Here is a 26632-nt window from a genome sequence, read left to right on the forward strand (position 1 = left end):
ATCATGTATTATTTACTAACACATATGAATATATGCATTGTAAAAGCATTAAAATATGCCAAATGATAATACACATCAATTTGTCTCTTTAAAAGGAGAAGATTCATATTTAGAATAATGTACAGAGGGCTTCAAACATATCCTTAATATTTTCAAAAGAAAGAAGATTTTAATAAGGCAAAGTGTTCATATTTGACAAATCTGTAGTGGTAACTAAACTGAATGTTATTAAATCATTCTCTGTAGTCTCTTACTAGCTTAAGAATCTTAATAATTAACAATTTTGAAATGAAGCAATATTTAACATATATATGAAAAGACTGCATTGTACATATATAAAAAGAGTTTTAACATACACGCATGTGTTAAAAGGAAGAGTGGAAAAAAATTTCCATTTACAGAGACCCTACACACATACTCAGAGCTCCATTCTCCCTTCCTATGAACAAATGCTGAAAAACAAATATTAAAATTCAGAAAATAGGAAAAAATGCATTTGGCTTTGGAAAGCAATCAGAGGCACAAATTATGTTATTTATCCATAAAAACAACATAAAATAGACTGTACCCTGCTAAAATGGTCTTGAGTGGTGGCTGTCATTCTTTATGATTACTTTGGACAGCTGCTGCATTATTATTTCCATGATGAGCTTTCTATATTTTTAAGACTGACCATCTGGAATTCTACAGACCATTTTATTTCTGCTAAAAAGTAGATTAACCTCCAAACCTCCACAAACATGCAACTTCACAGACAGCTAACCTGACTGTTTATCTCACCTGTTCCTGACAATTCCATTCAAAGTCACTGTTACCCTAATAAAAAAGCCTGGAAGAGAGAGAAAACAAAGCCTAGTTTATTTTCTACTAGCAGTTATTGACATTCTTGAGTACGGGAAGTGGCTGAAGTCAATGATTAAAGTGAAGGGGTGTTTGAGATACTGTGAAATAGTCTAAGCTAAATACACACTGATATTAAAAATATCTCGGTCTTTTGTCTGTGTCTTTGTTTTTCCATCCTTCAAAATAAGGCTCTTAATAGCAATGGCTTATGGCTTAGGCTGGAATAGCATTTTGCTGTTTGAAAGCATTTTCATACAAACTTTCTCAACAATCCTTTTTTATGGATGAAAAAGTTGAGTCTGAAAGAAATGATCATACAATTGGAAAGTGGCAGGCCTCCTGACTCAATGTCCAGAGATCTCATTGCTAACATCATACTGAGTCAAACTTATTTGTAACAAATTCTCAACTTCATTAAAAAAATAAATCTTTACATAGAAAGTGAAGAATGGGTGACCTGATGTAAATAAAATAACATATTAAAGCAAAATCATACAGAGTTAAGTACACTCAAAGGGAGATAGGCTATTATATCAAGGGACACTATCTGGACAATGGAAAGATATGGGTAAAGCTATACAGAATCCATCAGTGTATGACAAGCAGTGACTTTACAAAAAGAGAAAAGAAAGGGAAGAAGGGAAGAGGAAGGGAGGATTGGGAAGAGGGGGCAGGGAGAGGGAGAGGAAGGGAGGGAAAGAAAGGAAGGAAGGAAGGAAAGAAAAAAGGAAGGAGAGAAGGGAAGAGAGAGAGAGAGACCTTTGCACTTTCAGAAGAAATTGAAGAGGACTCTTTCTAACTAAACTACTTCTGGGGTTTCTTTAAAACCACAACTTCTGCCAAAAGCTTCAAGTACAGATTTGGGACTTATATTTGACAAGCCCCCATATGCTACATTTTCCCTCCAAGCTTTTGCTCTGGCTTGCTGAATCTGTGGTTGGTTGAATATGTGGTTTTACAATGGCTAAATATACTCTGAAGTCAACCTCTTTCTCTCAGTTTTTATGCAGTTGATAAAATGGCCTCTCTGGCCTCAGATTTTACATGGCTTGGCCTGTAACCTTTCATAAAACACAGAGTCTGTATGCTGGGTCATTTATATTTCACTTCAATGCAAAATGAAAGTCAGAGACCAAACAAAAGGGATCACAGAGGAGATGCTCTATTGTTTTTTTCATCTCTCTCCATCAATAGTTAATTAGGGTGTCTTTGGGATTACTCAGAGTTGCTGTGTGCAGCTTGGCTGTCAATATGTCTGAAAGCTCCAAAGGAACCATGTAACTATCCCCTAACTGCAGGAGTAGTTTTGACAGGGAATGTAAGTCACAGAGGCCACAGAGCTTCCTGTCCAATTCCTGAGAGACACAGAAGCACAGATGCTGCCCGGGTACACCACACTGTGCAACTGTGCTAAGGTCAGTACATCAAGTCTCTAAGTTGTCAAGGCATCCCCCACCCCTGGTTTTTATCATTAGACATCCCCAGCAGGCAGAACCAGCTGCATTTCTTGCAGGGCCCAGTGCAAAATGAAAACCCGGAGCCCCTGGTTCAAAAGGCAGGGGAAAAGTGCTAAAGGTATTACAGTATAAAGCCACAGCTTCTCTTGATCTGTCATAGTGTTTTGTATTTTTCATTTAGTGCTTTGCTCCCTTGTGTGGGGCAAATGAAGTCCCACCCTGACACGGCTGCCCCCATTTTGTGAGGCACACGCACAGCCCACAGGCTGCCAGGTTCCCTTCCAGCCAGTCACTGGGCAGGGGCCCTAGGGAGGTTGAACCAGTTACCCCTCCTTCTCATGTACCCCTTGCTGCAGCCCATATTAGACAGGTGACTCCCGAGGGTGTTGCAATAACAGTGCAGGGACACCTAAGGTATCTGGATAAAGGATGGGCAAGAGGCGTGTTGCCTTCCAAAAATGCAGTGGCACTGCCAGTCCAGGGAGGAGACAGCCACTGCCATCATTGCCTTGAGATAGTACAAGGCACAAACACCAGCCTCTGATCATGTCAGGACTTGTGCCCAACCCCTTGTCGGTGGTGAAAATTGGTAGTGATTTCTAAGCAGGGGCAAGTAGTGGGAGGCTGGACAGGCTGGGACTCAGGGAACAGGAGTGCACAAAGCCTAGAACCTGTCCAGGGAAGGCAGGAAGACTGCAAGATGTGGGCCATGTGCAAACTGGGGCTCCAAACTCCCAGTGCATGCTCTATTTTCCCATTAACCATCACTTACAAAACACAAATTAAAATATAACATAATTATGAACTTCAAGAGGATGATCATCGAGTACTAAACATCAAGTGCAGACCTCTTTGGAGGGAGAGATTGTGTTTGTCTGTGCTGGCTATAGGCCCGTGAAGCTGGTGCTGCCAGGGCCCCAGCTCCCAGTGACATTTGAATAGGCCACATACAGACATTACTCAAAAGTAGAATTAATTGGAGTCTCAAGAGCACGCAAACAAGGCAAAGCCTAATGCCTTGAGTGTATTTTCTATCTTCTTTCATAAGAAATGAAGTTGTTTGAGTATTATTTTACAGATTACTTCCCCTTAACTTCATTTATATGTTCAGGCATACCTTTATTCCTGATCATCTCCTTGCTAATATTTTCATTGTTTTAATGATCTTTGTGATTTCAAGTGGACACCTTGACAAGTTTGATAGCAAACATTGTCTCTTTCTAATTTTCTTAAATAAATGGATTATTGCGGTAATAATGAAGTTTCACCAAGGTGTCTCAAATTCTTGTTTCTGGATGAAGATTTCACATTACTCTGTGTAGATCATGCACCTTTAAATGATTTTGTGAATGGTCCAAACTTGATGGAATTGTACATATGGATTAATTCTGTTTTTTCCTCTGTTACATTCAATGTGCTATGGAAAATCTTTTTCTGCCCTATCCATTCAGATCAAATCCCTTGCTTTCAGGTAGTGAAAGTCTGTTCCAGAGTATTCTTGTTTAAAATTTAAAACTCTCATTTCTTCTTCCCAGCACCTGTCAGGCCTCAGCCTGAATGACCTGGAGTGGGAAGAGGCATGATCTCCTCCTGCAATATCTCTTCCTCTTCTTTCTTCTGAGGTTTCACTCTTCTGTCTGCTTTGATGGGAAAAAGCGATCAAAGAGAAGGAAAAGGCCTTTGACTTTCCAGGAGCCATTGTGGTCCTCTTCTAGGTTACCCTGGACAGTTGTCACCAGGATCTTCTGGGTAGAGGGACAGATGTTGACTCAGAGAGAACACTGATGAGTTTGAGGAGCCCTATAGGGAATCACATCATGGCAGAGTCCCCTGACAAGGGAGATCTCTTCCCAGTTGAACCAACCTCATCCATACCACCTGTGGCATGTGCTGGTAGTTCACCCTAAGCATCTTGTCCCTGGAAGTCTTTTCTATGACAGGCAGCCTTCTTATGTGGCATGACAGCCAGACAGCTTTATCCCACCACTTTCTGCAGTCCTAGCTAACTCATGGGAAAAGCATTTATCCTTATTCCAACAAATGATGGAAATGCCAACTACCCATGGCTGCCCATCAGCCTTGTCATGTCTAGCCAGTTCTCTTTTCCCTCTGCCAAAGGGGCACAGAGGACAGATTATCTTAGGTGCTGTATAAGGAGACAGCCTATTAGAATCAGATGATATTCCTCCCTTGTGTAGATTCTTCCAATCTCAACAGGTGGGTCTCTTGCTGCTTCCCCTCTCTCTACCACTGGACACTTTCTGTCTTGTGAATGCAAGAGATAAATGTGACTTTATATGAAGTGACAGCAATGCATTCATGATGCCATCATATGCAGGAAAATTAACAGTGCAGTTAAAAGTCACAGTGTCAGACATAAACTCATGCTCTTCCTTTAAGAGGGGTAGAGGGTGGAAAGATTCAGCCTACATCAATGTGAGTAGAGGTGAAGTCCACTGCTACCAGGGATAAAGAAGGGTGTCAACAGTGGAGGGAAAGAGCAAACCTGGGATAGACACACACACACACACACACACACACACACACACACACAGACACACACAGCAAAAAAAAAGCATCTGCCACTTGAAAAGAGATGCACCCCACTGACATGGCTTTAAGAAATAGCTGGACAATAAGAAACAGCCAGGAAGAGCAGGGACCATACAGGAAACGGAGGTGGAGGCAATACAGAGCAGGGCTCAGGGCTGGGCACTGCCTGAGTGGTGGACTTGCCATGTCTGTACACATGTGTAACCCCCTCGCTCACTGGGTGTCTTTTTCTTTTCAATCTTCAGGAAGAGGCAGCCAGAATTCTCGCCCACCAGCCAATGTCCGTCGGCACATGTGCAGCTTTGAAAACCCCCACACTGCAGTGAATGTGTAAGAGAAGCTGCATGGAAAATCTAGTGTTTTGCCCCTTGCTTTCTCTCTCCTGGGTTTTTCCACTTTCTAACATGGAAACAGATGTGGTGCATGCCATCAGAATGAAGAATTCATTTACGTGCCATGGTTTGCACGACTGCCTTAAATTGATTGTCCATCATTCTTAAAAGGACACTGTCAAGTTGTTCGTTTAGTCTTTTTGCTTTTTATGTTTTGATGCACTATTTTTTTTTCTGATTCTGGAGATTCACTTTTGTTTGTGACTCCCACACACAAGCTTGAAAGTGAATTTTCCCCCTTCAGAAATGTGTCAGCTTCTCCTTGGCAAACAGAGCTCTTTCTATTCTTTTTTCTTTTTTTTGCCTTTTTGCGGTTGCACAAATGTTTGAAATGATCCTGTCTGCACTAAAGTAAAAGCCATCGCTTGAATTTATGGAAGAGTTCTATCATGTCAGTTTGTGGGGGTGGGTGCCAACACGAGCCTCTGCTGGGTGCCTCCTACGCCTTGGGGAACACAAAACTTTTGTGAGTCCCACAAAAAAGTGCACTTTACCAAAAGGAAAAGTAGTCATTTTCCTAACATTATGAGCGATTTTTTATCAGATTTCCTCGTCTGATAAAAACGATGCATGTCTGGTCCCATTTTTGACCTTTAGATCTTGACAGTGTCTTTTTAAGTTAACAAAAGAACATAGACCATGTTCAGTTCGTTGTGCACGGAGTCTGTGGTCATTTTCAGCTGTTCCTTTACAGCCCTTCAAACTCCTGGGAGAGTCAAAGGTACACATTCCTGCAGCAGGAGGGAGCCCACTGATGAGGCGTCTGTGGCTTGAGTAGCTCTTCAGATGAGAAGAGCCCAATTTGTTCAAATATCTGCTACTGAACCTGGCCCTGGAGGCTGGTGAATAGGGCCGTAACATCTCTTCCCTTCACTAGGTGGAGTGGATTGGGAAGTCTCTGGTCTGCCTTTCTGCTTTTCCTTATACAAGCCCCAAAGAAAGAGCGTGGTCTCCACCAAATCATACTGATTCTTAGAGGAACAAATATGGTAGTCCTGCTGGTGTTCCAGGTAGTAACTGAGAGGCGTCTGCACATCTAGGTCAGAGCCACTCTGTGGTGGCTGGATGCATTCTCTGTCATTCTTCCAAGCTCAGAAGGCATTGAGCGTTTCTTGCGTCATGGGGTGAGTCTAACCAAGGACACAACAAGGAGATTCTAATTGTGAGCTTCTGGATGCCTGTCAAAAATGATTGATGGGAATGGGTAGATGTGCTTGTCCTGTCACGACATCAGGGCCAGAGAGAGGAGAGTTGACTGACATTTTGTGACTTAAAGGTGAGTGCCTAAAAGTAAAGGTAAAAGCCGAATGTGGTACATCCCTGGTGGGTGACAAATAATAAAGCAACAATCCCCAAAACTAACAGATTGGCCGTTAAGAACTTTCAGAATAGGATCTATTCAGACTTTTCTTCTTCAGTCTATAAAGGATTAGGAAGAGATAAGTAGGTTTAAATCTGTGCACCATCGACTAAACTAAGACTGGATATTTTTAGCTGTGGTTGTTCCTGTTAATTTTTTTTTTTTAAGGTATGTTCTGTGACCTTCAGTTCCCACTGTTTTTGTGAATAGGCAAGGCAAAAGATTAGTGATCATGGAAATAAAGCTGCCTGCTGAACCATTATAATCTGTCTAGATTTGTCCTACTCCTGAGAAATAATCCCAACAGAGCAATGCAACTGTCATATTTCTTACAGATAGAAAATTGGTGAACTTTCCAGTTCCAGGAAATATGTCAGTTGCATTGCTCTGTTAGGAAAGTGGCGAATTGGGAAATTTACCAGTTTTCCCATTTTCCAGGGTGAATTATGAAACCTCCTGGTAGAGCTGAGGAGCATCAAAATCTCTATGAAGAGATTGTGTCCAATAGCACAAAGCATAGAAGAAATAATAATGTTTGACCTGAAATTTATTCAAAAGGAACATAATTTAAGCTCATCTATACTTCCTGAGGAAATATAATTACATTTGTTACACCTCTGCCAAAGCAATGCCACAGTACCAACATGATGTCTTAAATAGACTTTGGCATGAGAATTTCTTAGATCAGCCAGTAATCATGATTAGGTTGAATCAAAGACCATTCAGAATGTACTTGGAAAAAGTAGTCTCCATCAGAATTCTATTCTTTAATTTGAAGTAAATTTGGCAATTTTCTCAAGACAGTGGAGCCTCTACCCAGACAAAGTTTATGGTGCCTTCCATACTTTACTGAATTGGATTAGGTAATTTTATCTCTGAATTTTTTTTCTTTATTGATCAAATGAAGAAAGCACAGGTCTTAATAAAGGCAAACTGTTTTCGTTTGTATTGTCTTTTATCCAGTGTCATATAACTTGAGGGTGTAGGACGTAATTATCTAAAGATTCTAAAAAAATGACTACACCTTTAGACTTTGTGATATTGTCTAATTTCAGCAAGCCAATGGCTCTCTGGCTTATGAAGGTAGAATTAAAGGGGAAAAGGCTAAAATTCACAATACTATTTAAGATGTAATATCAATAGAAACTACCAAGTTCTCATATAATTAGAAAGCATTTGTCTTGAAAAAAACACACACTCAGAGATTCTCTACCTTTCAGTCAGTGGTGAGTAAAAAAGGCGAGAAATTGTAATTATGTTCAGATAGGCCTCCAAGTTTGAGAATATATTCGAAATATGCAGATTTTTCTGGAAAGCTCTCAAGAAGTGGAACTGGAGTCAGTGAGAGTCCTTTGTATTGATGACAAACCTGGGGCTGCCTGGGAAAACAGAAGTCTGATTCAACTGGTATCAAATAATTCCTAGACCTGAGATTCTACAAGATCTACTTCTCAGGCTGCATTAGAGTATCAGCGGGCTGACACATGTGAAGGTGAAATATTTGGATAGCTGCATTTCCAGCATCGCTTTGGGAACGTCTTGGTGGGGCCAGAACCTCCCCTTCCTTGACAGGCCTCATGTTCTAGCTGTAGCTGCAGGAGCCGCAGCAGAACTGCCCCAAAGCCTGTACCTTTTGATTGTTTTTCCTGGTGAATCAATTCTCTCCTTGCTGAGACTCAATGGCATTTTCTGTTTCCATTTTCACTTTCAGAGAAAACAAGTGCTACCCTCCTCAGGTTCCAAGGAGTGAGCCTCTCTTATGTGAAGGTCTTGCATTATCCGTGGGCTTTCTGGATATGGTCCTTGTATCTGTTGTGAAGCTATTAAGCCTAGAGGCAAAGACTTGATTTGGACGTGAGAGACAGGTGTTGTGTAAGCTTCCCCTTCAAGCAGCATGTACAGGATGCTTCCCTCCTGATGATCTCAAACACCCACCCACTGTTATTCCCATTTTAAACCTCTCTGGATCAGAGAACAGTGTACTCTGCAGATGTAACTGGTACTTACTGAAACAAATAAAACAGACAGGATCACTGAATGCCAAAGATATACTAATCTGTTTACACCACCCACTCTCAACTATTCTCTAAAGTGCTGTAAATATTGGGTTTTCTGTTTGGGGGATTGCAATACTTATCCAATGAAAGAAAAGCCAAAGTAAGATCCTGAACCTGTTGTTGCTGAAACTGCAGCCTCAGACCTGCCTAGCTCCCCACACAGCAACTGTCCGTTAGCCTATACATCCATAGGCCTATAGTGTTTTCCTCCAATTGAGCCACCTGCGATAGTTACTCCAAATGCCGCTGCATTTCATCTTCAGACATGAGACTGTTTTAGGCCCCAGGTCTGTCCTTTGAAGTTTGAGCAAAAGGTTAGGGTGCTTTGTAACAATTATGTGGTGTTTTCTACACCAGATTGCTTTTCCTAAGATTAAGAAGACAAAGTTGAACAATCTAAGGAAGAGCTGGTGGCAGACGCAGAAACAATTAAAGTTATCTGGGATTAAATAAATGTCATATTGCAGGGTAATATTGCGTTTTTATAATGTATGTATTCTTTTTTGATATAAAGGGATTTAATTTTATACATTTTTCTCTTCTTAATATCACAGTAATGGGTTCCCAGCCTTCTCAAATAAGATACACTCTTTTCTCACCAAAACAGTTCTTCAGCCTTCACCAGAATCTATTATTAGTAAATGGAGCTCTATTCATGGCCATTTGAATACAGAACACAACAAAAGCTTCCTAGAATTTAGTTACACATGTATTGAATATCACACTTTATCATAACAGCATCTACATACATTTTAAAACAGCAGTGCATTATCTACAAAGACACAGTATTTATTCAGCCTAAAAACAATGCTTAATGCAGGTATAGATGCATGGACCTTTCAGATCGTCTACAGACCGCAGGTAAGAAATGACTCATCCTGAAGAACTAAATGTCTGTGAGATGATACATTTCTTCTACCATCTTTGGTTTTTAAAAAGCAATGTATTTTGTCCTTGAAAAAAAGATTACACTAATTTTCTTAATCTGATAAATGCCCTGAGACGTGAGATCTGTTTCCTTTTTAAACAGTACTTTACAGCAAATCTAGAGCAAGGCTGAAGGGAACTAAATTTACCAGTTTTGAAGGCCATAGTAAAATGTCCCATCCCAAGAATAAAAATGGAATTCAATTAAAACAGAACTAAGTTGTGATTCTATCTGTCTGCAAGATGATTAATAATACTGTTAATTTATGGGTGTTTTTGATTTGAAAAGAGGCCCACATAGAACCTGTGGACAATGAGGAAACAGCCCATGTGAATGAATGGGTGAAGTGGAATCACCTTAGGGCTTTCCAGGAAACAAGGTACCTTTTGCTATTATGTGTAGAGACTAAGGCAATGTGTCATTGGGGCAGCTAACCCTGCTGGTTGAATTAGATGCAGACTAGTTCTAAAGGGACCTGTTTTTTTTTTTTTTTTTTTTTTTTTTACACACACACACACACACACACACACACACACACACACACACACCTAAATAGATATGGTGTAACATTTTGTTTAAGCATTTTCCTGATGGACATTAAGAAGATGTTTCCTAATGCCTGTTAAGAAGTAGGCAGGTGGGGAAGGAAATATTTTTTTCATTGCAATTTAAAATGATACAAATCATTGAGTTGGATGTTATATATAGTAATGCATATTTAAGGAGGGTAAGAGGCAAGTAAGTTTTACATTTGCCTTTCTTGAAAAGGCATATTGAATGCATAAAGAGAAACAAAGTGTGTATCATGGTAGATGTAGGAGTAGTTGAGAAATATTAAGGGAGGTGAGCTTACCTAGAGTTTTAAGTGCAGAAGAGCAACTGTGGATTCTGGCAGTGCTTTTGGCTGGCTGGTTGACTACCTGTTCTTGCCAGGGATGCCACTAGCCTGTTCTTTAGTTTGTTCACCTCAGAAAAGAGTCAGATACTGCAACAAGATAGTGTGGAAGTAAATGAGACAATTTTTAAAAACTTTACAAGCACTTACACAGTCTCAGATAATGTGTAAAGCATATATTTGAAAGAAGTATTAACTTTGATATAACAGAGATGAGCTTTTTCTTAGACAATTAAAAATGCAGTGTAGTTTACAGATATATGGAGGAACTACCTATTTCCCAAATAATGATGTCAAAACTTTAACTGTTTTATCTATTTTAGAGACTTTATATCCAGAATTTTCTGTAATGAATATCAGACTTGTACAGTCATCTGTACTGATCTGGCTGACTTTACTTTTCAATATTATAAAATATGAAATGTCAAAACATTACCCTCATCATAAATGTGATGCTCACATGTAATTTTTGAAGCATTCATTCTTGTATTCTCAAGATGATTAAATCAACCATTATTTAAACTACTGATCATTTTCTAGGTTTTATCCAAACAAAAACTAGAATATGGATTAGTCTAGTTCACACCTGCACTTAAAGAAAAAAACATTCATTTTCATATTACTTTTAATGCCACAAATGTGTTTTTATTATGTTATTTTCTCCATCATTTTACTGGATACAGAGAAAAAGCAAACTTCTAAAAAAAAGAGAAGAAACAGTTATTTCCTGATTTAAGGATTAATGCTGTTGTTCTTAATAGAAGGCTATGGTAAGGTACCACCATCTGCTAAAAGTTATACAGAAAAGCAGTTGAGTCCAGAAGTAAGATCAGAATTATTACAATAGGCAGAATAAAATTTGGGGTGTATGCTGCAGTACATTTCATTATTTTCTTATTCAGGGAGAAATTTTCTATGGTTGGTTTTCTGTGGGTGCCATGAAGATGAGAGTTGATAAGGCTGGGAGGCTGCTGGCATCCTAAGACTTTTCTTCACCCAGGCTCAATGAGTAGAGGTCTTTGTAACTGCTGCTTTGCCTCAATCATAATCTTCTCTTATTTGCATCAAACTACCCTAAAGCCAGATGTGGACATTTGTATTTAGCTTCTTCCTTCTATTGCTTTTCAAACACAGCTATTTCAGTGTTCCTAGTGTGGTAATCCCAAACTACCTGCTGTGAATCAGGGCCTTTATGTGAATTGTAATCCACTGTATGTGTGAGAAATAATGCTCTGAATTTTTTTTAAAACAAAATCTATGAAGCACGTAAATTGACTGTGAGTCCGGGTTTTTCTGTCATCTGCTTTTTCGTGCTCGTTATAGGTACCCATTATGATCATGCCACTCTGGTCATAGGAAATACTTGCATATGAGAATGAGTAACTGACGGGATTTGTTTTATAATCCCACAACAACGAGAGTAGCTTTGTACGTGGGTCTTAATTTGTCTCAAGGACTGTAGCCATTATTTTGCTTTTCCATGTGTAACTAAGATTTTTTTTTTAAAATAAAAGTTTTCCTCCATCAGTTGGGAGTTTTTCGTGTGTGTGTGTGTGCGCGCGCGTGCGCGCGCGCGTGACAGAGAGAAACAGCGAGAGAGGCAGAGTACAAGGGAGAAAAGGGAGCTTCGTGGTATCATAGGCCTAAATGAAAATAGCTATTTCTACAACAGACTGGCTTTTCTCCTCAACACCTTTTCTCAGGGTCAATAATTCCTTCTTTGGCTCAGGATGGAATCACTGGCTGCAGCTCCAGAGGCAGCCCGTGGTAACTGCAGCTTTGGGTGTTCCTTTTCTCAGAGGAGATATGGGGTGCTGGAGCAAAGGCCTAAAGCAGAGACAGCAGTTAAATCACATTGAGCTAGGTTTGCATATGTTTTATATGTATTTTATTCTGTGTGCATGATCTATCTGCAAATAAATCCATCTCTATTTTATTCATAGTTCTAATGGCAAGTCTGTGTCATGGTCTGAACCAGGTGGAGGACAGGTGCCCAAGGGACAGCACATGTGGCACCGCCTCTCCGTGCACGTGAAGACCAATGAGACGGCCTGCAACCAAACAGCCGTCATCAAGCCCCTCACTAAAAGTTACCAAGGCTCTGGCAAGAGCCTGACCTTTTCAGATACCAGCACCAAGACCCTTTACAACGTAGAGGAGGAGGAGGATGCCCAGCCGGTTCGCTTTAGCCCTCCTGGCAGCCCTTCCATGGTGGTGCACAGGCGCGTGCCCAGCGCGGCGTCCACTCCGCCTCTGCCGCCCCACCTGACCGCAGAGGAGACCCCCCTCTTCCTGGCCGACCCGGCCCTCCCCAAGGGCTTGCCCCCTCCTCTCCAGCAGCAGCAGCAGCCCCCTCCACAGCAGAAATCGCTGATGGACCAGCTCCAGGGAGTGGTCAGCAACTTCAGCACCGCGATCCCGGATTTCCACGCGGTGCTGGCAGGCCCCGGGGGTCCCGGGAACGGGCTGCGGTCCCTGTACCCGCCCCCGCCGCCCCCGCAGCACCTGCAGATGCTGCCGCTGCAGCTGAGCACCTTCGGGGAGGAGCCAGTCTCCTCGCCCGCGGACGACGACGACGACAGCGAGAGGTTTAAGCTCCTCCAGGAGTACGTGTATGAGCACGAGCGGGAAGGGAACACGGAAGAAGACGAGCTGGAAGAGGAGGAGGAGGACCTGCAGGCGGCCAGCAAACTGACCCCGGAGGATTCGCCCGCGCTGACGCCTCCGTCGCCTTTCCGCGACTCGGTGGCCTCGGGCAGCTCGGTGCCCAGCTCCCCGGTGTCCGAGTCCGTGCTCTGCACCCCTCCCAACGTGTCCTACGCCTCCGTCATTCTGCGGGACTACAAGCAAAGCTCTTCCACCCTGTAGGGGGGAAGGGTCCACAGAGAAAAGCAAGACAAGCCGGAGAGCTCCCACACCTCCAGAGATGTGCAAAGGGCTGGAAGGAGAAGCCGGGGAGTGGGGAGCCTCGTCGGAGAGGAGGAGACCGCTGCTGCCGCTGCTGCTGCTGCTGCTGCCTTAAGCAGGAAGAGGGAAGGAAACCAAGCAAAAAATGCCCCAGGCCAGGATTCAGATTCTTGAATTATTCAAAAGCCTTCTCTGGGAAGAAAGGGAATTCTGACAAAGCACAATTCCGTATGGTATGTAACTTATCGCAAATCAATAAATAATGACATCACAAACATAATCTCCTTTGCACAATTGTGCATAGCTATATATATATGCCCACACACACTGGGCCATGCTTGCTAAGGAACAGCCCACGTGGACATGCCAGTCAGATCATGAGTTCACGTGACGGCATTCGGAGTGAGCTGGTGGAGCCGCACAGAGCAGGTGCGGGGAGGGGAAGGGCCCAGGCCAGACCCACAATAAATGACGGGATGATGGAACAGCAGCTCCTTGCTCAGAAGCCCTTCTCCCCGCTGGGCTGACAGACTCCTCATCTTCAGGAGACTCAGGAACGGGGCCGCGTAGGGGTCCTTCTTCATCCACCGCAACCCATCCAGTGCCAGCTTTGAGATTGCACTTGAAGAAAGGGGCATGGACCCCCTGCTGCTCTGCGGGTTCCCTTTATTTAGGAAAACAGGGATAAGAGCAAAATTATCACCAAGAAGTGCTTCATCGGCGTGCTACAGGAGGAAGGAGCTAGAAATAGGACAATCCATCAGCATGGGACTTTGAAAAACAGAACAGCATGATCAGCTTCTCATGTTCCATATTCACTTATTGACGATTTGAGGAAAAGGCCAGAACAAGAGATTGTTTTGAGAGCGGCAGAAACCCTTTTGTGGATTAACTTGTGTTTGTGCCAAGCGGGCTCTCCATTGCCCTTCAGTTAAAGAATAAACCATGTGGCAAAATTGTTACCTTCCACTTACTGTAGCAAATAATACCTACCAGTTGAACTTCTAAGATGCGTATATGTACAATTTGGTGCCATTATTTCTCCTATGTACTACAGAAACAAATCCAACTTTGAATCTAATGGTGTACTCAATAGCAACTATTACTGGTTTAAGTGACAAATAATTCTATTCTCTTGTCACTGAAGTGTCACTAGCTAGTGAATGTGTTCCTGTGTCCTTGTATATGTGTAATTGTAAAATTTGTGCAATGTAATGTCAAATTGACATGTCAGTGTCAATCTTGTAGTCAATCCAACTGCAATTAGAAATTGTCTTTTGAATATACTATAGATTTTTTTATGTTCCAATAATGTTTTATACATCATGGTCATCAATATCTACAGAAGCTCTTTGAAAGTTTGAATACTGTGGCTCAATGTTTTTCATATGCAGGTTGCATGGACATTTTTCTTCAAAGATGGAACTTATTTTTCAGATATTTTCTGATGTGGAGATATGTTATTAATGAAGTGGTTTGAAAATTTGTTATATTAAAAATGCACAAAAAACTGAGAGTGAAAATAAAAGGTACATTTTATAAGCTTGCACACATTATTAAAACATGATTGAACAAAGCATTTAGATTGTTCCAGATTATTTTAGTTTTAAAAAAAGATTTTCGACAGCTACTCGAGCTCTTCTATACAGTAACATCGAACTCAGCTCATAATTTCTAAAACCTTTATCAATCACATTTTGCCTTCCTTTAATTTTTATGTCCATGTACTTTCATTCCTGTGTCTTGGCTGTCATAATTTTTTATTTCTGTTATCTGCTGTTCTGTAATATCCAAGGACATGTAATCCACTTATTCCACCTTTACCCTCCCTTTTTACCCACAATAAAAGGATTTTTCTTGCTTTTTTGATTTCCTCTATTATTTGTGGAATGAATTTCTACCCCCCTTAAATATCTTTGTTTATGCCTTATGTTCAGTCATATTTTAATATGCTTCCTTCATATTGAAGCTGCTGATTTCTCAGCCAAAAATCATCTCAGAATCTTTAAATATCCACTATATCATTTGTTCAGAATTTAACATCCACTCCAGTGTTGGAGGCTTGTATTTCTTATACTTCACCATATTCTACTGCCAAGTTTGGTCAGTTCCACATCAAGAATGAACTGACTTTCCTTAAAAAAAATTATTTTAAAATATCTTTATTGAAAAGATCTTGTGACTGAAGTGTGGACTTTGGTTCCATATTTTCATTGTAAGAAAGCAGACAGAGGACAATCAATGGCTCCAGTGATTAATAGATGGGTTTTTAGTAACTGACAAATTCATGAGGGAAAGCATATGATCGCTTTCTTAGCGAATCATGTTTATTATTTAATCTTAATGCCACTAACATACATCCCTAATATCACAGGGCTTGTGCATTCAGATTTTTTAAAAGTAAAATAGATAAGAAAACTTATATTCAAGTGTAAGATGATATCAGGTTGGTATAAGACATTTGGTGAACACGTTCATTCAACTGTGATCATTTTATCACTCTGAATGAGTACCATTGTCTTGATTATGGGGTCTCTTGAATAAATACAGTATTAATCCTTATGTCATCATTGTTCAAAATTGGAGAGGTACACATACATACCCTATAACAAGAGGTCCGAAACTCGTCACCTTAATGTATGTGCTGCTACAAGTTGTTCAGCTTCTTGTAAATGTGTTTTCCTTTGGCTCGTTACTGCCTTTTGTCAAATAATCTTGATAATGCTGTATAATAAATATTTTCTATTTATTAAATGTGTATGTTCTTTCTCTATATTCTGAGAGTTACAACAATAGAAATGAACCAATAGAAGAAACAATTCCAAGATTTTGATTTGGCTCAGAACATGTTTTCTGGGTGAAAGCTGGATAAAGCAACACAAAATCTACAGATCAAGTAGGTGAGAAGTATAGTGTGACTATGAAGAAGTGGTACTTCACGTTGTAGCAGTTTTAAATGAAATCCAAAATTAAAATTTGCAGTGCCCTTGGCAGATATTGTCATTCATCTTATTGACAAGTGTGTGAGGCTGAACAAACTGGGCATTCTAATGGAGCTCTGGGGGCAAAGGTTTTCAGTGGTCCCAGCTTTGTTTTATTCATGCCCTGCAAGACTTTTCTTTCCTTGATTCACACGTTAGGGGGACCTCATTTCCAACCTTACTGATATTCTTCGGCCCACCCTAAGTTCTACTCCCCTACATTTCAACAGGCACTTCACTGGTTCCCCAAACAAAGGAGTCTCTGTTATTGATACTTTCTGCTATGAGATTCCTGCAAAGTAGGCCATTTCCCAAGTATCACTCAAAAAGAAAATATGATGGACAAGAGCCACACCCATAAGACTGTCACGCGTTTTGAGGGCAGGAGCAAGCTCCATACAGGAAGTCTAATGTTAAAGACCCACAAGCAGAGGCTGGGACATGAGAGGTTTCTTCACTCTGCCTAGAAGATGGAATAAGAAACCATGAAATAAGAGCTTTGTGTCTCAAGAGGAAAAGCAGGCCAGCTGGGCACGGTGGCCCACACCTATGATCCCAGCACGTTGGGAGGCTGAAGCGGGCAGAGCATGAGGTCAGGAGTTCAAGACCAGCCTGGCCAGCATGGTGAAACACCATCTCTACTAAGAAAATACAAACATTAGCTGAGCATGGTGGTGTGCACCTGTAACCCAGCTACCTGGGATGCTGAGGCAAGAGAATCGCTTGAACCTGGGAGGCAGAGGTTGCAGTGAGCCGAGCTTGTGCCACTGCACTCTAGCCTAGGTGACAGAGTGAGACTCTGTCTCAAAAATAAAAGAGGATAAGTTATAGGAGAGGAGAGAATGAGAAACAAAAACAGGAAAGAAAAAAATGAAGAAAAGTGATAGAGAAGACAGATAAATGTTTAAGGTACATAGCCTAAAGATAAATCCAAGTATCAGGGTAGGTCACAAAGGACTCCATTTGGAGAGAGTCCAGAAGCTTTATTTGGGCCATAAGAAAGACATTTGGAGAGGCTAGGATTATGGTCCTGATGCCATAAACGACGTATGAGTAACTGCCCCATGATTTCTACAGAGAATGCCCTGGGAGGGAATCAAAGAGAAGGGAATCAATACTTTTATAACCTCCTGTGTGCCAGCCACTGGGTTCTTTGAATTCATTCTCATTTAATCTTTCCATTACTACTGTCATATAGAAGGACACTTTCCATTTCTCAGCTAGTAAGTGGCCCAACAGAGCTTCGATCCTCATTTTCATCCAGTATAGAGCCTGTGAATTCATGTTCCTCTCCAGAGCCCAGGGAAGTATGAAGGAAGTGGTTCCTTTTTGCTTGGGATTAATTTTTCTTTCTGATTTCTGAGTTGATGGCAAAGCACATACTCAATAAAGATTTGTTGAAAAAGTAATAGAGAAAATGAATGTTAGAACACCATATAGTTTTCCCAGTTCAATTCCCTGAAGATTTATTCCAAGATCCTTATGGGGTCCAGAGCTCTATATTTCCACCTGCTAATTCTAACTGCCAGCTGGAACAACACATGCTTCCATCATGAAAAGCAAGTTCTCCTTTTGGCATCAGAAAGAGCTGGCCCATGGGCAGCAGGTCTCCCTTTCCTGCAGAGTCCATTGAGCCCAACCAGAATGCAGTGCTGGGTGTGGAAAACAGCGTCCTCTGCAGAAGAACTGCAGATAAGACATAAACTACTTAAGTAGGACATCAGTTTAAGTGAGGAAATCACCCACGAGAAAGCAGGGGCAGGTTTTCTTTCTTAAAGAAATGAATGTCTTCAGACACAGGCAAAGCAAAATGGGTTACCAGGAGTTAGAGGAACGTGAGGAAGAGGAAGAGCTTAGGTAGGGAGTTGTACTAATAACACCAGAAACCAGAAACTAGCTTGATTTTCCCAGGGCAGCTTAGGAAGGAAGACTTATTAGTTAATAAATAAAAGAAACGAAACTTAAGAATGAAGATCACGAAAACTGAAAAGGAAAATAATGACAGAAGCTTAGAGTTGGAAGTAAACTTAGAAGTCATTTAAAATAAACTTTTACCCTGTTCAGGATTCCATTCCCCTATGTTCTGTTTCTCTTCCTAGATGGCAAGAAACCATCACTGATGAGTTGGGCTGGGCATGGGGCCAATTACCTGCAGTTGCTGTGCCAAAGAAGGCAGAGAGCCTTAGATACTGGGAGAACAAGTCCAAAACCATATTGTTAAACGACAATGCCAGTTAGAGAACATAACTCAGGCCCAAATCCAGAATGGAGGCATGACAGGAACCAGGGAATCTAAAAGGAGAAATCATCAAGACAGGCAACAGGGTGGTAGGCTATGGAATTCTGCAAATAACATGCTGGTGACAGAAATGAGTTTTTAGTGAGAACTACAGAGGATTACATGTGTAACCAGAGATTAAGGGTCAGAATAGATTGAGGTGACTTTTTCCCCTCTGCTTAAGTATTTCCAGACTAGAGTCTTATATTTGATATGGGAAAGCTCTACTTGTTAGGAAATTCTTTCCTCAGCTGAAAATTGCTTTTCTCTAATTTTTCCTGAGTTCTGCTTTTTAGAAAAACACTGAACAAATTTAGTCCACTGTGCACGTGACTTCCCTTCAGCTACTTGAATACAGTGATTATGTCATTCTTTAGTGGTTTATTCTCCAAACAAAATAGCTTAACTTCCTTCCATTGTTGTCTTTATTATTATTTTCCTAACCCCGTAATCAGGTTATAATCCTACTCCAATTTTTGAATATCCCTTAAAAACATATTGTATCCAGAACTGGACACAATACCACACATACACTTTGACTCTCTTTAACCATTATTCTAATATTTCTGCCTAAATTTCTGTTAACTTTGCAGTATTGCCTCGTTTTGCACGCACACTTAGCTCAGAGCCAGCTATAACCCTGAAGCCATTTTTATACGAATTGCAAGAAATGGATATGAATGTGAATCTTTTCTTAAGTTGAATTTCTCTAGAAAGAGACCCTGAGAGGAGGACTTGCCCACAAGCTGTGTATTGGGGAAGTGATCCCAGGAAGCTCTGGTAGAAGAGGGCGCAAGAGAAGCAGCAAGCCATATGCAAGCAATAAAGGGACATTACCATGTAGGGTTGCCACTGTGGAAAACAGGGGCTCCGTCCTGCTGAGAACTCTGTGAGACAGTGGAGAACATGCCTCACAAGTGTCCCCACTTCCTGTGGGGCAAAAGAATTGAGGGTAGCAATTGGAGCAATTTCTGTCAATTATAGTTGAATGCTCTCGGGAGGGAGGTACATGTTAATTTCTAGTTACTCCCTGTGTGTCCCAAGTGCAGGTCCCTATCTCAAGAGAAAGCACTCAGGCAAAGAGTTGAAGATGCTGGAGGTTGAATATTTTAATATTGGTTTGTGTGAGGAAGGTAAGCACCAAGTGGATGTGGTCAGAACAACAGAGTACCAGCTACAGATGTGATTATGGCGAGAAAGAAAGGTGGCGTGGGGGTGCAGAGACAGAGAAGTGGGAGGATATTTCCACCAACGTAGATAACACCACAGATAAAGATGTGAAGACAAAGACCAGGAGAAGTCAAAGCAAAGGTATATCCCACTTGTAGTGGGAACAGGCACTTCTAGAATCACCCATAGAGAATACTATTTCTTCATAGCTAGGAAAATCACAACAGAAGAAGTGAACGTTTGCTTTAAATAAGTGTGTTGTTACATTCTGGATTACTTCCATGCAAAGATTCCTTAAATTTGGTCATTATTATACTATAAAAGTAATAATATGCATTGCAGAAAATTGGAATTAAAGAAAAAAACTATAGTCACATGATCCAAACATTAACATTGTAGATTTTATTTTTTCTTCCAGTGACTTTCATGTAAGTTTTGTTTTAACCGAGTTAGAATCAGCTTTCATTTATATTAGGTTGTTGCAAAGGTAACTGCAGTTTTGCTATTACTTTTAATGCTAAAACTCACAGTTACCTTGGGACCAACCTGATATTTGTGTTTCCTGCTTTTTTTTCATTTAGCATTATGACCGACAGCAGGAGTTTCCACTTGATCAGATCTAAGGAATCACCTGCTTACAGAGTTAGACAAGTCTCCGACTCCCAAATAATCCAGGAAACCTTTGGGAAATAATTCATACCTGGTCCCTAACTGAGGTTCAAATGTATAGCACCATAGCCAATAGGCAGTAGTGTCCTCAGGAAGTGAGATTATGGAGAGGGGCAACAGATGGTGTGAAAGAAGGAGAAAAAAAAAGAGTCAGGAGAAATAAATGAGAGATCCCATTTCTACAAAAAAAAAAAATAATTAGCTGGGCACAGTGGCACACTTATAGTCCCAGCTACTCTGGAGGCTGATACGGGGAGATCCATTGAGCCCTAGGGGTATGAGGCTGCAGTGAGCCATGATGACACCACTGCACTGCAGCCTAAGTGAAGTGACAGGACAAGACCCTGGAGAGATGGAGAGAGAGAGGCAGAGAGAGAGAGAGAAGAAGAAGAAGGAAGAGGAGGTGGAGGAGGAGGAGGAAGAGGAGAAGGTGGAGGAGGAGGAACAATGGAGGGGATGAAGACGAGGAGGACAAAGGAGAAGAAGAAAGCATGACATCTGAGCCAAAATCAGCAACAAGGCTTGGGTAGTAGGTGGATAGGAGCAATCATTAAACCCATTAGATCCTGGAGCAGGGCTTAAACTCATCAGAATCTACTGCACTTAGCAACGGAGAAAGCTGTGTGGCTCTACAGTAAGGATGTATCATGGGGCATCAATAACAGAGGTCAGAAGCAGAGGGTACCTGAATACTTGAGCTCTTAATGACAGCAAAGAAGAGAACCTCATAGGACATAAGATGTCAAGGCTGTGTAAGCACTACCACATGGGCAACTCAAGCCAGGAATAAATGGCTAGGTGGCTATGGATAGATGCATGGAACAGCCATAGAAGCAATAGAGTATCCACAGGCAACAGCCAAAACAGAGCATAAAATTAGCAGCTGAAGCAAAGAAGGCAGAGATGCAGGCAGTATGCAAATTATATGAAGGGCAACACTCTCCCTTCTCCAAAGACCCAGCAGAATTGGGACATGCTGTGGACTTTGCCATGAGGCATATATGGGGTTTGGGAGAATCATTAAAATAACTTGCTTAGTATTCATAAACTAAAAGGTAAAGCATTGCAGGTATTTCTGACATTAACAAAAATATTCCATAAACTTCATGATGTGAATATCTCTTAATTTATTTAATAATTTTCCTACTTCTAGACACTTTGATCATTATAGTTTTTTTAATTCTGTAACTAGAATAAAAAGTTGTTTCATGCCAAAAGATTTTTCTATGTATAATAACATTCTTAAGGTAGTTTCTAAGATTATTATTTTATCAATTATTTAATAATCATTATTATTTTTACTGTCAAACAATATATTTTTAGGTCATAGTTGACTTGGTAAGATCCTTTGAGATAGGACTTATTTTATAAATATGAAAACTGAGGCTTAAAAAATAAACTTGCGTACGATCACAAGGCTAGTGAAGTACATCCATTGGATTGCAAAGCCCACACTCTTAACCAGCAGCCTATGCTGAAAAGCTGTGCTAAACACTATTCTGAAAGCTTTTGATACAAATAAACACGCTTAGTTTAAATAGCAAAATAATGGAAATTTTATACTGCTGGCTCTAGAATCACCAGTTGAAAAGTAGGTATGAATTATCTCCCTAGGGGCTTCAAGATTCTATGGAATTGGGGAAGTTTGTCTAATTACACAAGTAGAATCACCACCAGACATTGACTTGCTGTGGAAGGCGGCCATAAGTGGCCAATTCTACCTTTAAACCACAGTTTAATTCCAAAAATTTATAAAGATGTTAGAAAAATACTTGAAATAAAATAATTTTGTTGTAAGCATCTTATGGCCCTGCAGTTTAATAACACACATCATTCTAAAAGTAGCATTAAAAAAAAAGCCATTATTACTTCCAAAATATTTACTGAAGAATTTCAAAGTAAAAAAAAAAAAAAAAAAAAAAGAGAGAGAGAGAGAAGAAATTACTCTATCCTCAAAAATGTGAAGTGGATCATGAGATTAGGAGATTGAGATCATACTGGCCAACATGGTGAAAGCCCATCTCTGCTAAAAATACAAAACTTAACTGGGCGTGGTGGCACCTGCCTATAATCCCAGCTACTTGGGAAGCTGAGGCAGGGGAATCACTTGAACCAGGGAGTTGGAGGTTGCAGTGACCCAAGATTGCGCCACTGCATTCCAGCCTGGAGAAAGAGCGAGACTCTGTCTCAAAAACATAAAAATAAAAATAGTCAGCTAAATTCCTAGTGAGAACTATCTAACATTTATAAAATTGAGGCCAACACTGTATGGGTATCAGTAAATCCTCAACGTATTGGCTATATTTAAAAAATAAACTCAGTTCTTGTTTTCAGTAGACTAACCTCACTCAGAATTAGCATGCCTAATTATTTCTTTCACTAAAGTGGTACTTCTGATTTAGGGAGAAAATCTATAGTAAAAGAATCCTAGGTTAGCAATATTTAGTTGTGCCAAAAGTTAGCTGTTTGGTCATGGGTAAACCACTCGACTTCTTTAATCCTCAGCATTTTATCTCTAAAATAATGAGTTTGGATTATGTGGAATAATAATAAATTCACTCAGGACTTATTATGCATCCCTATGTCTCTAGCATTATGTCTTTGATGTTGATTAATCCATATAACTGAGCCAAGTAGGTATGAAGTGCTGTATTAGCAGAATCAACTAGATTAAGCTAGGACACAGGGAAGAAGAAAGGGAGGAAGGGAGGAAGAGAGGAAGGAAAGGAGGGAGGGAGGGAGGGAGGATGGAAGGGGGGAGGGAGGAAGGAAGTATGGAAGGGAGGGAGGGAGGGAAAGAGGGAGAAAGGAAAGAAGGAAGGAAGGAAATGAGATCTCAGTGCCTTAATAAAATAACATTTATTTCATGGTTACATAAAGTTACTTGCAGGTTGAGCCACCCACTTTCATGTCAGTAGCAACCCTAGCTGGAGTTCATAAGTCTGCAGTTCATAAGTCACTACACAGGGGAATTTCATGAGCTGGAGGCTTGTGCAGGGTGCTTTTAAAGACCAGAACCAGCAGTGGATGGCTTCACTTCACTTCCACCCACACTCTCTGGGTGGAGCTCAGTCATGTATCCCCTGAAACTTAACGGTAAGGGAGGCTAAGAAATATAGTCGTCCTAATGTCTAACACCATAAATGGTGAACACAGTTCATTACCTCTGCCATAGTTATTTGACCCAATCTATATATAAAAAGACTGGGGCTTAGGTAAACTAAGTAGTTTGCTGGGGGTTCACACAGCTAATAAGGGATGATTATGGAAGTCAAAGGATCAAAAGAATCCCTACCTTAACTAACCTCTAAATTATGCAAACCTCTAAGTCTCCTTCCATCAGCATTGTCACCACCATGATTGCACCCAGAAAACAGAGTAATTGATAGCAAAAATTCTTTTTTTTTTTTTTTTTGAGGCAGAGTCTCGCTCTGTCACCCAGGCTGGAGTGCAGTGGTGTGATCTCAGCTCACTGCAGCCTCTGCCTCCTGGGTTCAAGCGATTCATGTGCCTCAGCCTTCCTAGTGCTGGGATTACAGGCACGTGCCACCACATCCAGCTATTTTTTTTTTTTTGTATTTTTAGTAGAGATGGGGTTTCACCATGTTGGCCAGGATGGTCTCTATCTCCTGACCTTGTGATCCACCCACCTCAACCTTTGGGAAGTGCTAGGATTATAGGCATGAGCCACCGTGCCCCGCCAATTCTTTTGATTTGTTTTTCTTTTTTCAGTTCTTTGCTGCAATGCATAATCTGTTTTCATGTAGCCACATAGACGGACACATGACAGAAATTTTTGGCACAGGCTTTTGTAACCAGTTCTATTTATCAAAATTCAGTCTGATAGTGAAAACTTTCATCAACTCCACTCCAAGTAACTAGTAAACAGATGTATCTTAAAATAACCTTAATCCTCTCATACTAGAATATTATATTTAATTTACTGTAAGTAGTGGTAATGTAGAGAAGCGTTTTTTCAATGATTAGTTGAGTTTTTAATTTTTAAAATAATTTAAAATAATTAATACAAATTAATTTTTGCCCAACTTTAAAAATAACCAGTTAAAAAATATGGAGTAGCGATCAAATTAGTCTCACATCTGCAGAGTTATAATAGAACCTTAGTGATAAAATGAAAATAATTTTCTAGGAGAGAGGACTTATAATTAATGAGTGATTTCTGCTCATTCAGGGTGATATTTGCCTTTATGAAATGCAATCTATTTCTCCTGTAGAAATATGTATAATTTACTACCTGATGAGATGCCTTCTATTTCTCCTGTAAAAAGTATAGCCTTGTGAGAGAGTGACTGCAATGCCTGGCAGCAGAGGGCCTCAGAGGTGCGAGGTCTGAGATCCAAGGAGATTGAGTAATGAAGAAGTTCAGACCAATGACCCACATTAGCAATACCAAGTAACATGCAGACATGGTTATCCCCAAGATATGAGGGAGATGTGATTTATGCCATCATTTACATTTACATCTCTCATCAGATGCTGCAATGGTGTCAAGATATTTTCTACCCATTATAACAGGTTATAAAATACCTGTAGAGCTTCAGCCTGTTTTACCTACAGACAGTTGATCACCATTTCTTCTTTTTTAAATCCCTATGTTTACATCTCTAAATCTGAGGTCTGAAATCCTAGAGACTGTAAATATTATCCACCTTCTCTTTTCCTATTCAACCATTCTAAATTTACCTGAAATGTAAAGGCTAAGCTAAAAGGAAAATATGCATTCATGAAAGATTTAGTTTTCCCTGATTACCTTCTTTCTGTTTACCATTTCTGTTGGCATAGGCAGGTAAAATTGAATGACAAACATCGTTTTACTCTGCCTCTTGTTTATGTTAAAGTAATGATATTGCAGAGCATTATGCATAATATATAAAGCATTCACTTATAAACAAATGTTATCTATATTCCACCTCCTTAAAACCAACACAAATATGTGACAGATTTTTACTTTATCTCAAAATGTTTATGCAAAGTTTAAGAAACACCATCTCTGTATATTTAAATTTTTAAAATATTCTTTAAATATTATTTTCGAACTGGCTCTTCTTAAGTGTTAGTCTAGAAAGAGTCCTGAATAACACCTGAATCTTAAAAAATCTTCACCCCCACTGCTAATGTTAAAGGCAGGAGAGGAAAATTTATTTCACATTTTGGAAACCACAAATTGCAGCATCACTCAGCATATTGAAAATAAAGCCTAAAATATTGGAGATTACATTCTTAGCAAACACCATTGTCCCTTATATTCAAAAATAAAGTTAGAAAATGATATTTCATTTATACCACTGCTCAATTTGACCATGTAACTTCTCAAGAAGTTATTAAAATTCCTTCCAAAGAATTTAAATAAAAAGGCCAATAGCCATTTATTGTGTCACCAATTGTGTGTCACCTGGCCAAACGTACTAGAATTGTTTCCTTTCCTGACCTTTAAGGCACAAAAATCCATGGTATTTGACACACACTTCATAATTTGTTGGTGAGTCACCAGTTAGGCTAGGACCCTCATGATCTAATAGTTTGTGACTATGCTTCTTCTAGTAGAAGAAATTCTCATTGTTGGAAACAGCTAGCCAACCAGTATCATAGGAATCTTTTCAGCCACCAACTTTTTGATAAATCAGCTGACAATAATAACCAATGAATCAGTTAATAACAGGGGAAATTCAATGGAGTCCTTCTAAGACCATGGTTCTTAACCTGGACTGCATGTTAGAGCACCTGGGTAGCATAAAAACAAAACTGAAACCTGAGTCCAACCTCTCAGACAATTTGTAGCCTTTAGAAATACAGCCTATGTATCCATATCTTTCAGAAAGTGTTCCAGGTGTTTCTACTGTGCAGCCAGGAGGGAGAATTATTGTCTCAAAAGCATGAGTAGAAACACTAAAAAAAAAAAAAAAAAAAAAAAAAAAAAAAAAAAAAAAACCTCCTTAAGAGTGGTAGAAAAGTGTACTTTTGAAAATGTTTACATTTCTACCTGTAATCCTGGCTCACATTTTCTATAGCAAGTTGCTAGCTCACCCATGGCCCTAGAGCTTCCACAGATTCGGCCAAAAGGAAGAAGAAAAGCTACATTAAGCATTAAAAAACAACTCCTAAAAAGATGAAGAGCTTTCTT

At 40.2% G+C, this 26632-nt stretch overlaps 1 protein-coding gene and 1 long non-coding RNA gene across 5 annotated transcripts in view; both read left to right on the top strand.

Annotated features, from left to right (window-relative positions):
* The window catches only part of GRM1 (glutamate metabotropic receptor 1), a 424047-nt gene extending 407901 nt beyond the window's left edge, over nucleotides 1–16146 (top strand). For 2 of the 4 annotated variants that reach the window (XM_017503248.2, XM_037729495.1), the window contains exon 9: nucleotides 12429–16143. In XM_017503248.2, the coding sequence (XP_017358737.1) occupies nucleotides 12429–13353 (925 nt within the window). In that variant the 3' untranslated portion in view covers nucleotides 13354–16143. Of the gene's footprint in view, nucleotides 1–5098; nucleotides 5184–12428 lie in introns of all 4 variants that reach the window. The other 2 variants (XM_017503249.2, XM_017503247.2) reach the window with 2 other exon arrangements.
* A 780-nt stretch (nucleotides 16147–16926) lies between these two features.
* On the top strand, nucleotides 16927–22515 carry LOC108285817. The gene is made up of 2 exons (XR_001817715.1): nucleotides 16927–16965; nucleotides 22468–22515. It is a non-coding gene; the product is annotated as an uncharacterized LOC108285817 (long non-coding RNA).
* The last annotated feature ends 4117 nt before the right edge of the window (nucleotides 22516–26632 follow it).

The sequence above is a fragment of the Cebus imitator genome, unplaced genomic scaffold (assembly GCF_001604975.1).
Source record: "Cebus imitator isolate Cc_AM_T3 unplaced genomic scaffold, Cebus_imitator-1.0 Scaffold307, whole genome shotgun sequence".
NCBI lineage: Eukaryota > Metazoa > Chordata > Mammalia > Primates > Cebidae > Cebus > Cebus imitator.